The sequence below is a fragment of the Cariama cristata genome, unplaced genomic scaffold, assembly GCF_000690535.1.
Source record: "Cariama cristata isolate BGI_N322 unplaced genomic scaffold, ASM69053v1 scaffold6445, whole genome shotgun sequence".
Taxonomy (NCBI): domain Eukaryota; kingdom Metazoa; phylum Chordata; class Aves; order Cariamiformes; family Cariamidae; genus Cariama; species Cariama cristata.
Window position 1 is genome coordinate 34,956 of NW_009619134.1, and position 14,225 is coordinate 49,180.

Genomic DNA, 14,225 nt, shown 5'->3' on the forward strand with positions numbered 1-14,225 from the left:
AACATAGTGACACCTGCCCACATTTTTAAATTATTTCATGTGAACTAGCGATGTGTCAGTAATTTCCACACAGCTGTGAGTAAAGCCTTCTCTGTGCTACGCTAAGCTGTGAGCGAGATTCTCTGATGCTTAAGTATTTCTGGCAAGAGACGTGAATGGGTCTTCAGGTCTTGCAGATTTTCTTAAAACTTAGGGTTCCATTCTGTGCTGGCCATGGATAACTACACACTGCTGTATAGCTTTGTGCTGTTGTCCTTTCTAGATTCTCAGATGGGACTCAGCTAACTTCTGTAGCATAATGAAGTTTCAAAGCAAGACACAAATAAAAGTATTTGAAGATAATCGAGTTGCCACATTCCACAGTAGACCAGTAACTTACCAGTTATGTTGCTGAATGGTAATGGACCCTGGTGTACTCAACTACATTTTGATCAAGTGATTTGATTTCTCCCTAGGGAAGCAAAGAATTAACACTAGACTGACCAGAAAGAAGGCATGTGACATCCAGCCTGAGGTCCTGGACAGGAGGAAGAAAACGTCAGCCATGCTATACATTGCTGGGAGTGATTTTATTTGGTTAACGTAGGAGACACTCCCCAGTCAGCTGCGCTCAGCTTTAGATAACTCTCTCAGATGGCAGCGGCTGGAGCTTCTTCCTCAGCCTGCAACTTTTCTGGCTGTCTTGATTGTCTGCTAAACATCTGGAGACTTTGGTGTGGCCAAAGGATGCTATAAGCATTAATCAACTAGAAGAGATAAGCATGGTTCCCACCAGCCCCTGCCTTATTCTTCAAATAATCATTTCTGCCTGCGTGTTGCAGATCCCAGCAGCAGCACATTCCCCAGCGGGATCGCATGATGGACCTCCTGCCTGGAGAGGCTGAGAACCATGAAACATGGAGCTCCCGTGATTCAGTCAGATGTTTTGTATTATTTGCAGTGCAACTTGAAAACTGCCGCAAGGCCCAATACACCTGTGTCTTCTTTTTGCCTTCTGTCTGTAGAGATAGCTCAGAGCTTTCAATAGCTCCTACCTCACCATTCCACGCAGTGTTTCCAGCTGGAAAAGCAGAGACTTTTTACTGTGTTCCTCCAGTTTGCAATGAACAGCTGGGACTCCAGAGCGTGGAATCACAAGGGAACGATGTGTGCTGAGGAGCTGAACAAGAAAAGCAAAGTTTCCACAGGCTTGACATTTTCCCTTTTATTCTGTGGTTTCCATGGTCATAAAAATAGGGAGCATAAAACCTTAAAATAAAGCACTATAATCCTTAGCGGTATAATTATATTCTAATAAAAGCAGTAATACTACGTAAACCCTGTAATAGCATGAAGTTATTTTCAGAAACATACACACAGAACCTTCTACTGTGTCCAATACTTAGCAATGTTCAGCCAGCGATAAAAAGAGGCTTGTCTGGTGGCTGCAGTAGAAAAGACCGCCAGGGACAAGCTTTTCTGGTCTTGTAAATAACGTTATGATGCACAAAGTGAGCTTGAACGCATGCTGCTGATGCTTGTTAGTATTCAGTTTGCCGGCAATGGAGGAAGACCCTAGCAGGAAGAAAGAAACATGGACATTAAAAACGAGACGCCAAAAGGTTAAGTTGACTCTTCAACATGATCCAGAGTTTGAAAATACAGCATCTAGTCCAAAAGATCACTCTGATCCACCTTCAGTGTGTTAGATAATCTCCCTTGGGACACAGATTTCCAGACAACAGGGTAGCACATCAGAATTTACTGTGCCGTGTAAACCCCTCCTAGAAAGACAGACCACTCAGAAACAGAAGCATTTAAAAGACGGCAGATTGCGTAGATGAATTCAGGGGAAGTGGAGCTAGATCCTGTGGAAAGGCAGAAATTTTGGGGTTAGAAAGGCCTTCTAGAGGTGTCTAGTCCAACAACAAGTTTATGGCATGGCTAACTCCAGAGCTAGGTTTGGTAGCTCAGGGGACTTCTCAGTGTCTCCGGGGATGGAGGTCTGACAGCCTCTCTGGCCGCCTGTTCCAGTACAGCACCGCTGCCGGGGAAGACTTTTTCCTTCCGTCCAGTTGGAATTTCCCTTGTTACAGCTTGTGCCTGTGACCTCATTTTCCCTCTGAGCAGCTTTGAGAAAAGTCTGGCTCTGTCTTCACTGCCTTTATGTAGCGGAAAACTGCAGTGAGATCCCACCTAACCTTCTTTTCTTTAGGTCTAACAAAGCCAGTTCCCTCAGCCTCCTCTTGTAGGGCAAGTGCTCCAGTCCCCCGACCATTGCAGTGGTCCTCCACCAAACCCTCTCCGGTTCCTCAGCATCTTTCTTATGCCAGGACTTGACACAACGGTCTGTGTTTCTCTGGAGCATGTGCCTGGAACTCACTCTTCTCGTTACACCGCTGCGTAATTAGTGCAACGGGGCTGGGCGTTCACAAGGGCTGGGCACATAGACCTTCCCATTCCTTCTGTGGAGGGTTGGTGGTTAGTCAAAACTACTGATTCACCCCTATTCACCTTTATTTTAGGGGTGGCTTGAGTTCAGCTGAGACAGCAAAGCAGTTGAGCAAGTGCCCGACTTCCAGCGCAAGCTTCCCAGCCATCAGGACTCTGCAGTAATCAACAAGGTTGCCAGGGGCACAGGGAGGGACAGGTCATTTGTTAGCTGGCTCTTTAAAACCAAGACCTGAAGGGCATATTGGCCTCGTACTGCTGCCCAGGGAACTGTGCCGAGTCAGCTGTAGTCTGTCGGTACTCACAAGCATTTAGCAGACAGCTCTGTTCAGCTCTCTGGTAAGCATCACACCGTGCGTTAGATTGTGCGTAAGCTGCTAAGTCATTTAGTCAGCTCAGACATGAGGAGGCTCAAGAAGGCTGAAAGCCAAGGGCAAAATATCTCCTAAACAGTTACATTGCGTTAAGTACTTTGTTAGATCAGCTGACCAACTGGATAAAGCCACTGACTGTGTATCCTGTCACCTGAATATCTTATTCGGGCAGAATTAGAAAGGTCAGGTCCTGAGGTATTAAAAGACCTATGTGAAGTTCAGGGTGGATGGAATTGAAATGAAGTCTAACGTGTACCTTTTCCTCAGTCAGAAATAAAACAAGGCATTTATAGCATCCTACAAACAGCTTAGTTTTTCTCCTTCTAGGCTTTAGGTTCCTGCCTGTATTGTGTAGTTCTGTGCATCCCTTCGTCTGTCTCCTGCCACCCATTCTGCTAGCCCTCGTTCTACATATAGGGACCAGTTCAAGCAAGAACTGGCTTGTCCCACAAAGGGTGGCTGAGCCAGGAAGCTAACTCCAGTCCTTGTCTTCTCTCCTGTTCAGCAGAACACCTTCTCTTTCTTGTATAGTAGGATATCAGGCCGTACAAATAACTTCTGCAGTTGTATGGATTGCAGGAAACAAGGAACACAGATCTCGGTCATATGATACTCTTACATTTAAGTTCTGATCCTGAAAGTGAATCCACCCATCTGGGCTTTTGAACTTGCTCAGAACTTAACTAAAATCCGTGACCCTGTCCTGAAAGGCAAACAGAGTGTACTTGGATCGTGTTTACCACAGCTGAAGGAGCTTTTGGGATCAAATAACTCCAGTAAGCTGCAAGCTAATGAACTTGTAGCTGATCCATGTAAAGGGATGAAATAATTTACCCTTTCCTTAGTAAAAAACCTGAGAGTATTGCTAAATCTCTCCTCTACTCCTGGCCACAAAGGCACAGCGTAGCAGCTTAATCCTTGGCAATCTCTTGCCCGCTTGGCCCTCTGTTCATGTGGCATCAAGCCCGTGCTTATTTTTCCTACTATTGCTTCTGCCAACACCATTGCCAGGATCCCCCAACTCTCCTTTTCTTAGGATTTTGCGTTACTTTTCACTCTCAGTGTTTTCTTCAAGTACCCTACTAACCGAAAGGATATGATAGAGCTCTGTCCAATTCAGAAAGATGTATGAAGCGAAGTGCCAGGGCCAATAACAATCTTCTCCATGTTGGTATGCAACAAATGTTTTCCAGAAGTAACTGTAATCTGGGAAGAGAGATATCCAGTCACTCTTGATGAAAGGCATGCCCAGTTCTTTCTTTATGAATATGTCAGTCAGTCACATTTCTCAGTAAGACAAGGGTAAAGAGCAGGAGAAAGATATTCATCTGAGGGCATTCATGCAAGGGACCAACAATGACTTGCAGCTACACAAATAACTTAGCGGAAAGGGGAACCAAAACTCTACAAATAGTAATGTGTCTAAAAAGGGGAATTGCCAGAGAGAGAGAGAGAGAGAGAGAGATCACTGCAGTGGCTTGGGCAACCCCTATCACAGATAACACATCAGGGCATAAAGCCGAAGCACGTTGGCCAAGGGAGAAGGAATCGGTGAGTGGCAGGCTGCTTCTTCGGGAGGGACTGAAAAGGGAAGTGGCACACGCAATCAAGGCTGATCAGGTGTACCTTTTGGCAGCCTTGTGCTTGATCACAGCAGCTGTGAGTAAGACAAGAAACTTGTCAAGAATCATGAATCAATCGTCATGAATCAAGAATCATGAATCTGTCTGACTTCTCTTGGTGATCAGGGAAAAGCTGGAGTGAACACTCCAACATTTAGCAGTTTCATATTGATCTTACTGTTGATAGGATGGCCAGAGCTTCTGTCAATGCTCTGGTGGCATATTGCCAGAGACAGGTTCCCCAAGACAAGCAATGTCCTTTAAGTTTACATTTGATGACCTGGCAGGTTTTGTAGCTGCACAATCCAGTAGTAAGTATCCAGACAGATACATGAGATTCATCTCTTCAAATGTACATTCCTTTCTGTGAGCTACTTGTCTGGACTGTTTTTACAGCCAAACATCAACAGGCAAGCAAGGCAGACATACAAAAAGACACCCATGCAAGACATGTCCTTTGTGATGCAACATCTGAAAGTCTCCTTTAGGTATATCTCCTTCTATTCTCCAGCTCTCAGGGGAAACCAATTACTTGCTGCAGCTGGCAAGCTGATCTGTATATATATGCTAGGAGGAACAGGTTCTATCTCACACTTGGGATTTTTCACTACGTATAAAGGTGGCATGGATGGCTAGAGAAAGACATAACTCTCCTTGTTCAGATTTCGCAAGAGGAAATGACCATGCTGGTCCCACTGCTGTATCCGTTTGGGGAAGAAATAAGACAGAAGAGAGTGGCATTTTTGCATTCACTAGTCCTCCCCAATGCAAGTCATCACCACTATTACAAAGCACAACTGCTGAGAGTGCACATAATCCCAGAACTTTCAGTCCACACCTAGGTAAAGCCAAAGAGTAGTTGGGTTACCTGCAAGATTCATGATACATATAACGACTCCATTCATTGCCAGGTTCCTGAGACCTTGCCGGTTACGGATATCCAAGTGCTTGAACAGCTTGGCTGCATATATTTCCAAGGTCACATTGGGATGTGTAGTCAGGAACTCCAGAATTCTTCTGGAGCATTTCCCACAGGGGGTAGTAGATATGCCCCAGGTGATGGAGCAAGAAACTGATGACATGACATTGAAATGATTTTCCAAGAAGTTGACTTCAGCGTGTTGGGTAGGATTGTTTGAGCACCAGTTCCTCCAGATAGTACCGCTGTTCCACTTGATTTCATACAGCAGGTACACCACCTCTGGATGTTGGCCAGGCAAATAATTTCTTTTGAAGTCATCTGGCTGTATCTTCCACCTGCTACAAAAGTACCAGCAATACTGTGATCCCAATGCTTCAGTGATGTCTGATCCCATTGTGAGTTGCCTGGTCTCAACATCAGCCAAGCCTCCCACTCTGCCTTTCCCATCACAAACGAACAGCCTGAAGAGTCTTGCAATCTAATGATCTAAATCTGTAATTTGATGAAGGCTCCAGAATTATTCCCCTAGCTTGGCCCTGGTGAAACACCCACAGCACCTCCTTGAGAGATGTTGGGAGGGTAAGCAACCCCATCACATCACTCTGAGATCAGCGCTGGTCAAAGCAGTGAGACAACTGGAAAGGAAGATCAGGGAACGGGATGGTCAGAGGAAAACAAGGCACAAGGCTTCTTAGCTTTGCCAGTCTCTGGAAATTGTCATGGGGCCTAGGCAGCACACGATGATAAAACTATATCTCTTACCTTCGGTTGTTCACTCTGGGTGCAGGACCTATATAGAAAAGATTTGAGAATCATTAGGGAAAGCAGATCAGAAAACAAAATTTCCTCTACACCTCCTGTCTTGGCCCCTTTCAGTCTATACCCTCCCTGCTAAATCTCTTTTATCTAAAAAGACTTAATAAGTAATTCCTGCACAGCAGGATAACCACTCCTGGGATGCAGGGGTGGCAGATTTCTACCTGGGAGCTAAACTTGACAGTTATTTAAACTATGCTGTACATGAACCCTTGCCCACTTTAACACATTAGGGTTGACTGTGCTCTCACTTAAGTTTAACTTCACCGATTTCAGCAGTAGTGAATCTGCTTTTCCCTGACCAACGGAAGAGCAGAATCAAATCTCTTCTCCCTTTGTATCTTCCAGACTGCTTCTACTAGGCAAAACTTGAGCCATTTTCCTGTTGGTACTCATAACGTCAATCTAGACAAAAACATATTCACAGCCAACAATTCTTTCTTTCCTTAGTATCAAACTGTTTCAACAGCTGAAAAAAATATCGGTGCAAAGGAAAAAATATCAGTGTAGAAAGGAGGGTGATTTCTGACTAACGAATAGCTATGGGAAGGCACCACAGACCTGCCTGATTACATACATTTTGTCTATCGTGGTGGCAAAGAAGTTTGACCCTATGACTCATTCATCTTTTCCCAGCCAAGTGTCTAGATGAAAACAATTGCAGGTGACAAAGGCTAGTTACTTCTTTTGTAAAAGTTCCTCCATAGCAAACTTAAAGATCTAAGAACTCTCATTTTATTGAAGAAAATAAATAATTTACTTAGAATTAAGATACTAAAGGCACTTTTCCATAGCTCTTAGCTCTTTAAGATGAGGAATTATGAAATATACACAGTGAAATTACATTTCAGCAGAAATAAAACAATCTTCCACATCAACAGAGACCTGATCAGCTCCTTGCATGGCCTTACTGCACTGATTCTTTAAGAGGTATATTCTAGTTGTTTATCGCATTGAAAACAAAATAGGTGAAAAGATAAGCCAACTAATTTGCTCCATTCTTAATTCCCTTTGAGATCTCTTTCCACATCAAGAGGTCTTTTGGAATCTGATTTCTTCCTGCCTAATGCCACATCAGGTTTAACAAAATTATATTAATATTTTGAAGCTGGACCTAAGACTCAAGATACGGTAATGCATTTAAAGAGATAACACACACAAATCCACAAGAGTCTCCTGTGTATCTTCATGTGCCAACACACACATTTGTCTGTACTCACCAGTTCCTTAGGTACAACTACAGTAAATATCTACACTGAATATGCAGAAACAGACCTGCTTTTCACATACATGTACTTACCTCTACGAGTGACAGCAGCCATGGATATTTCTGGATTTTTCTGTTGCCTCTTGAGTGATGAATGTCCCTTTATTAGGCTTACATTTGTTTCAGTTTCTATTCCCAAAGAGCGAAATTTGGTCTTAGTAATGTTACTCAGCTGAGTACTTCCTCAACGTGACTTGCCCTTAGGTAAGTAAACTACCCCATCGGGTGAAACTGAAAGCAAATTCCTGACAGCAAAAGACTGCAAAAGAGGGTGAGTCCCATTCAGAAGTGGATGTGGTGGTGTAGACAAGGTTGCCTGCCAGAAGCTGGAATTAACAGATGAGCCGTTTTCTTTTTGCAATGCAGAACAGAAATTATATCTCTTTATTACCACTCGCCCTAGAAAAGAAGAGCTACTCTTCTCTAGTCACCCAATGCACCAAGAGAGAAAGAGCATCTACACAAATGGCATCGAGTCACATAGCTGTGGCATGGCAGATAACTTTGCAGGCAGCCAACTATTGTCAGAAAGTTGGGCACAACCCAGTGGAGAGAGGGAAACGGAAGGTGTCATCTGCAAAACCTTGTGATTGTATGGATCTCCAGCAGGTGGTGATGGTTACTGCCATTTCCCTTCATGGGACCGTGCTGTGGGGTTCCAAGGACCACTCGTACACCCTTGAACCTGGCTCCCCACGTAAGCGATGTGTGTGAGGATACATCTACAGCTGTGGTCAGGGACCGGGCAGAAACTCGCAGGCTAACTCTAAACAAGCTGCCCAGCATCCAGGAGAGCTGTGGCAGTGGACAGCTTGTTGTTGGGGAACACACAGATATTTATCAAACATCACAACTGAGAAGGGTTCTGTACTCGCGTGGGCACCCTGAGAGCAAGATCTAAGCCAGCTGGTGAGCATCTGCAGAAGATATTGGTCATGACAGATCAGTTTCCTGATGTAAAAAGAATAGAATTTTCCAGTCCACTGAGAAATCTGCTCAGCTTTATTATAAGCTGGGCATCACCTTCCTGTGATCTGTTCCATAACTCACACAAGATGCAGCAAAAAGTATTTCCCATTTAATCTGAAAAATGAGTGAAACAACGCTAGTAGCTGGTGAGCAGCTTTCCTCTGATTAACACACCCAAAACTGGCTTGCAGAGCAAAGGTATTATAAAAGAATTCTTCATATGGTTTAGCTAGAGACAACTATGCCGAGTCAGTCTCTGCCACTTACAGTTTCCTCTAGTTTTGTGACACAATTATTTTATGGCGCGAGGCAAGCTGCAGAAATGGATCCCTGGTGAGCCATCGTCCAGTAATGTGCGCTCCTTGAGGACAAAGTCATTGCCTTCCTCAATGCCAAGTCCGACTCGGGATTGTAAAACTAGGGGAGTGACTTATTTGCATTCTCCGAGGCCAGCCCTCAATATTCTATTATCAAAAAATATTCCGTTTCCTGCAAGGGCAGAGCAAACAGAAGTGACCATGAATGGTGGAGTGCAGAGGGAGAAGGGATTCAGGCACGGGCAGGACCCTCTGTGAAGGAGAAGTCTGGTCATGGCCAGTTATCGACTTGTCGGGCAGCGCAGTCCCGATACAGCGTTCGCCTTCAGGGCCCCTTCTGCTTCGAGGTCACCACTCACTTCACAGCACAGAATTGTTCCTTCCTGGTTGCATTAGTTCATACCTTAGGAAGTGTGAATGGGATCAACTCAGACACCCAGAGACTTCTTGAAACAAATAAAAAAGCGTTTGGCTACTGTGGTTTTGAGTTCATGGACATGATACTCAGTAACGCCAGAAATGCATTGATACTATAGTATTGTCTTCTTTTCCTTCTCTCTGCAGTAGATACTTACAAATACACAGTTGTAAATTAGGCTTTGAGATGCTTAGTTTGGTCCTCAAGAAATGGCTTGATTAGCTCAGTCGTGGTATTTCCTGGTATAGAACCAGCAATGTCCCATGGAAAGCAGAGAGAGAAAAAATGAGCCTAAGTAGAAGAGGGAATTTGCAAAGCAACTTTTCCAGGTGTCTCCACAAAGCTGAATGTGCTCTGTGGGATAGTAAAAAAAAAAAAAAAATGGAAATGTCATTCTGTCGTTCCTGCCAGCCTAATATGAGGAGAGGAATCTCTTTCAAATCCCGCAGTTGGTTTAACCCTAAGAAAATCAGAAAGACAAGGTTACCACACAAGTGAATTTTCATGCTTCTAGAAGAATGTGCACATCCTGTTCACAGGGACCAAACTTCAGTGCTTCAGAGGGTGATGATAACCTCCAGAAGGGTCATATATTTGGGTGGGAAAACTCTTTCTCGGCCTTTGTGAGCAAACAGCAGTAAGCCAGTACGCCTTGAAGTTGCTACACGGTCATACGTATGGGTGGGATCTCATATTACTCAAACAGCTGTGACCAAAATATTTTTTTCCTGTTTTTCACGCTGTCAATTATCTCCCCTTACAGAAGTTGCTTAAGGTAATGTTAGAGGTTAATGTGGAGGTGATTTGTAATGCTGAGCTATTGGTAGCATCTGGACATATGTCAACCGCTCCAGCAAATGGAGTTTAAAAACAACCACCTCCCTCATATGCATACCTCCTGAACATAAATGTATTTTGGAGGAACATACAGAGCAAAAGGCACACAGGATGGAGAACATATACTCACTGATTACTCTTTTAGCCACCAGATTCCTTAGACCGTCACGATACTGGTCCCTTTGGTGGTAGTAGAGCCACGCTGTGTACATATGACCGGATTCACCAGCGGTAATCATCTCGAAACTTCACAGTTTCTTCAGAACACTTTGCAGAGGGACTCCAGGATACACAGATATCTCCAGGATAGAGAGATGGACAGAGCAACAGAGAGCTAGCTCCTGACAGATTGCAGCATAACAGTCCTGCAGTGTTATAGTCGTGGTGTCTACTGGATTTACCATCCTCTAATTTATCTCACTGAGCCAGCTGTGTCTCAAGGGAACAGGCACATAATTTATAATTTTTCTCAAATGTCTTTTGGCTCATCTGACACTTGAAACCCAAGATCTATGCCTGATAACACCAACTCCAGCGTCACACCGAACAATTTTATCCAGCGTAAAACGCAAATTTGGACTGAGGTAGAAGTCGTAGAAATTGAAACACATGGAAGAAATTAGGAAAGATAGGCAGGTTAGAGAGAAGAAAAAGGAGCACAGAAGGAAAGCTAGACCAGACATCATATAAAACAAAAAGGGACAAGGTCTGAATCAGCCAAGATCCCCATTTGTAAATCTCTGAGGGTTTTACAGGTGCTAAGCTTTCTACTCCCTGGCTGAATGAGCTGTTGGGAAGCGGTGAGAATCACCCTCTGGAAGCAAGGGGGAAGGCAAAACTTAAATGTGAGTAAAAGCGTGGGGCTCAAAGCCACAAAGGCTTAGGTCTCAATCTCCATTTACAAGCCGCCTCCTGGACTGAATTTGTAATGGTAAATTTGGTGTTAGTTCAAGTGTTCTGCTGCTGGCACCTTTCACAGTAAAAACAAAATCCACGGTATGTTTGTTTGGATTTAATGGACTTTTCTCAGTAGATATCTACATTTTTATAGAAAGAAAAAAACACAACAGACCCTTTTGAGATTTACTCTGTGAACTTCAGATTTTAAAAAGGGTTAAAACATGTCTCTGTGTGTGTATGAATATATATGTATGAGTACACACACAGATATTTACATACTTATGTGTGCATGATAATGCAATTATGTATGCATGCTAATGCAATAATGTATATAAAACCAAGCTTGTGGATACACATACGCACAGCCTTAGCAGCATATGAGTTTACAACTCTGACCAATGAGCCCACCCACCCATGGACTTTTTATCTCTCCCAGCATTTTTGCTTTCATTTCCTCTGCAAGTTACACAACATTGTCATATTTTACTGAAATTCTTGTTCAGTTCCCATATGTGGAGACTGAAACGTAACACATTCAGGTAACTGGTGATGCCCACTACTACTGGGTGAGCTTTACAAGTCTGATTCCGAACAACAAAGTGGAAGGGCAGCCACCCACGAGGGTGTGTGGGCAGGGTCCTGACCTAGGCACGGTGGAGAACGGGCAGTGGGAAGGACGTGCCTGTGTGCTTACTTCAGTATTATTTTTTCTTACCTAAACAAAACATCCCAATGTGAATATATCTGTATTCTGCAATATGATTTTCTACTCTAAGCAGTTCTTCTACAGTCATCTCACACTACTTCGCATCACAGAAGTTCTACATATTTATCTTTCTGATTTTGCCTCATTTCTACCTCTTTGTTTCGACGCACGTGCTGTGTCAAACCACTTGGCAGAACTATAAGTACTCCAAACCCAGTGGACATCAGTGTCCACGCTCCCTTTGAGTATGGACCTGCCTGTCTTTCCTAATTTCTTCCATATGTTTCCATTTCTATGACTTCTACCTCAATCCAAGTTTGTGTTTTGCGCTGAATAAAATTATTCAGTGTGACACTGAGTCTGCCATACAGTCATCACATAACTAGCAGGGTTTTAAATAGCGAGGAGGATAAAAAAACCAGGTGGACTTCACTTGAGAGAAAGCAGTGATTCCTCTGTTCCTTCTCTATCAGTCATACCAGAGACAGTGTTCAGAGCAACTCTAGGAACTTTCAGCACTGAACTTTTCTTTTCCAAGCACTCAGGGATTGCTCCATGGCGACCATAAGGTTAAACTCTCTCCAAAATTCACCTGTAAGCTGTAGCTTTCATGAGAGGTAAAACCTCCATCAGAAGCAGAAAATGTCCACCAGAACCAGGCATTCCAACCATTGGGCACTATCAAGGATGCAGTTAATTTTCTTTGTACCAGCCCATATCGTGCGGTGGTTTAGCCTGGTGACCAAAACAGTGTCGAGAACACACCAACATTTTAGCTATTGCCGGGCAGCGTTTGCACAGTGTCAAGGCCTTCTCTGTTTCTGACTTCGCCCCCAAGCGAGTAGGCTGGGGGTGGGCAAGATGCTGGGAGGGAACACAGCTGGGACAACTGACCCAAACTGACCACAGGGAACTTTTATGTCATCTAATGGCACGCTCAACAATAAAACTGGGGAGGGAGGATTTTTTTCTGAAGTTGCTGTTGCTTGAGGACTGGCTGGTCATCAGTCTGCTGGTGGTGAGTGACTGCCTCTGCATCATTTGAGTGTCTCTTCTTTTTTTCTCCTTCACTTATTAAACTGTCTTTTTCTTGATGCATGCATTCTCTCGCTTTTGCCCTTCAGATTCTCTCCCCCATCCCACGGGGCAGAGAAAGAGGAGAGCAAGCAGCTGGGCGGTGCTTAGCTGTCTGCCAAGATTAACCCACCTTACCATCTCATGTCCGCGGGTAAGCTAGAAATCCACCCTACTTGGGTATCCACAGGTAAGCTGATAAAGAGGTCTTGCAAGAAGTCTTCAGAAGACTCCAGAGATATGGGGTTGCTCTGAATCTCTATGATTCGGGCCCTCTGTTACTATGCAGTCTCTCCATCACAGCTAACACTCCTGTTCCTGTCACTGGCATGGAGTGGGACTGTGGGATAGGAACCTGTGTGTTTACGCATCAATAAGTGCTTTATGATATTCCTCATAGCAGAGGCAGGACCATGTATCAGTAGTCTTGATAACTTTGAACTTGAACAGTCATGGCATGTGGTGTGGGTCCAGGGGACACCTGGTACAGCTGTGAGATAACCCTTCAAGGGAAGAGAGTGAGGGAATGCAGCTAAAGCGGTGGGTCCCAGCTACCTTTTCCCAGGGTGAGGTTGTGTTGCTTAGGCCGGTCAGCGATACAAGGAGGAACCACACCTGCCACAGTGATGGTTATGGATTGTGTTCATTGCGTCTGAGCAGGACTTAAGAGAAGTGAGGGATTAAAAGATGGGTATGGGGCTAAGCAGTATTTGTGAGAAGCAGACGGCAGAAGCAGAAAACAAATGAGATGGAAATCAAGATGTAGGAGGGAACTGTGAGGCTGGAAAGGCAGACCTTGTATCCAACAATCCAGCTGAGCTATCATGGTTCCCTCGGATGCATACACTCAGTGGGGTCAACTGTAAATGCTCATCAGATCCAGCTATGAAAGTGGCCTGAAAATCATCTGCAACTGTCCAAACAGTCTTGGCCCTGGTGCTATGGATTAGGCATTCACTGATCAGGATGCCGCTATGGGAAGACCTCATTATGGGGTAGACCAATAATCCAGGTGGCAGTTGGAAGCAGAGGGAGTTACAATATCAAGTGTCAGCCATCTGCCCTGTCACAATTTTCCTGTCTTATCTCAGAGACGTCATGCATGATGCTGACCGGGAAACCCCGCCAGATCTTGCTGCTACAGTTAACACAGATTGCAGATTTGGAGGCTAACAGAGTTACCACTTGTCTTGTAAAACAGGCAGGGGATAGGGAACATATCCATCTGCACCTCCTTTGCCTCAGCCTACTGTCCAGTCCACAATCCACCTTCATCAGAAACTTAAACTGAGACACTCTGCCTCCCACCACCGTGGCTAAGGTTCAAGGATGAACAGAGACTTCACTTGGCAGGAAAACTGCTCTTGGTTTAACCAGACCTGCGGCAGCGGTGGATGCAGTGCAAACAAGGCAATGTCAGTGCAAAGCAGTGTGGCTTTGCATCACATCTCTGGGGCTGCGGATCAGGAAGCAGAACTAAGCCAGGCTCCCAAAGCCACTTTGGAGAAATAAAACTCCGGCTGCTCCCTGGGTCTGTTCAGAGCTCTGGGATGCCAGCAAGTGACCATCCAGA

General features: G+C 44.5%; 1 protein-coding gene across 1 annotated transcript; it reads right to left on the minus strand.

Moving 5' to 3' along the window:
- Positions 1–4,420: 4,420 nt before the first annotated feature.
- APOBEC1 (apolipoprotein B mRNA editing enzyme, catalytic polypeptide 1) lies at positions 4,421–5,508 on the minus strand. The gene is made up of 2 exons (XM_009701118.1): positions 5,295–5,508; positions 4,421–4,461 (listed from the first exon to the last, which is right to left on the minus strand). The coding sequence occupies exons 1-2, from the start codon at positions 5,506–5,508 to the stop codon at positions 4,421–4,423; spliced, it is 255 nt and encodes an 84-aa protein (XP_009699420.1).
- Positions 5,509–14,225: the final 8,717 nt, after the last annotated feature.

Excerpts from the sequence above, each read along its gene's own strand:
- APOBEC1 (XM_009701118.1), bottom strand. The coding sequence starts at position 5,508 with ATGTCATCAGTTTCTTGCTCCATCACCTGGGGCATATCTACTACCCCC. Across the intron at positions 4,462-5,294 it reads ATGTATCATGAATCTTGCAG|CTGCTGTGATCAAGCACAAG; the intron begins GTAACCCAACTA and ends TCTTACTCACAG.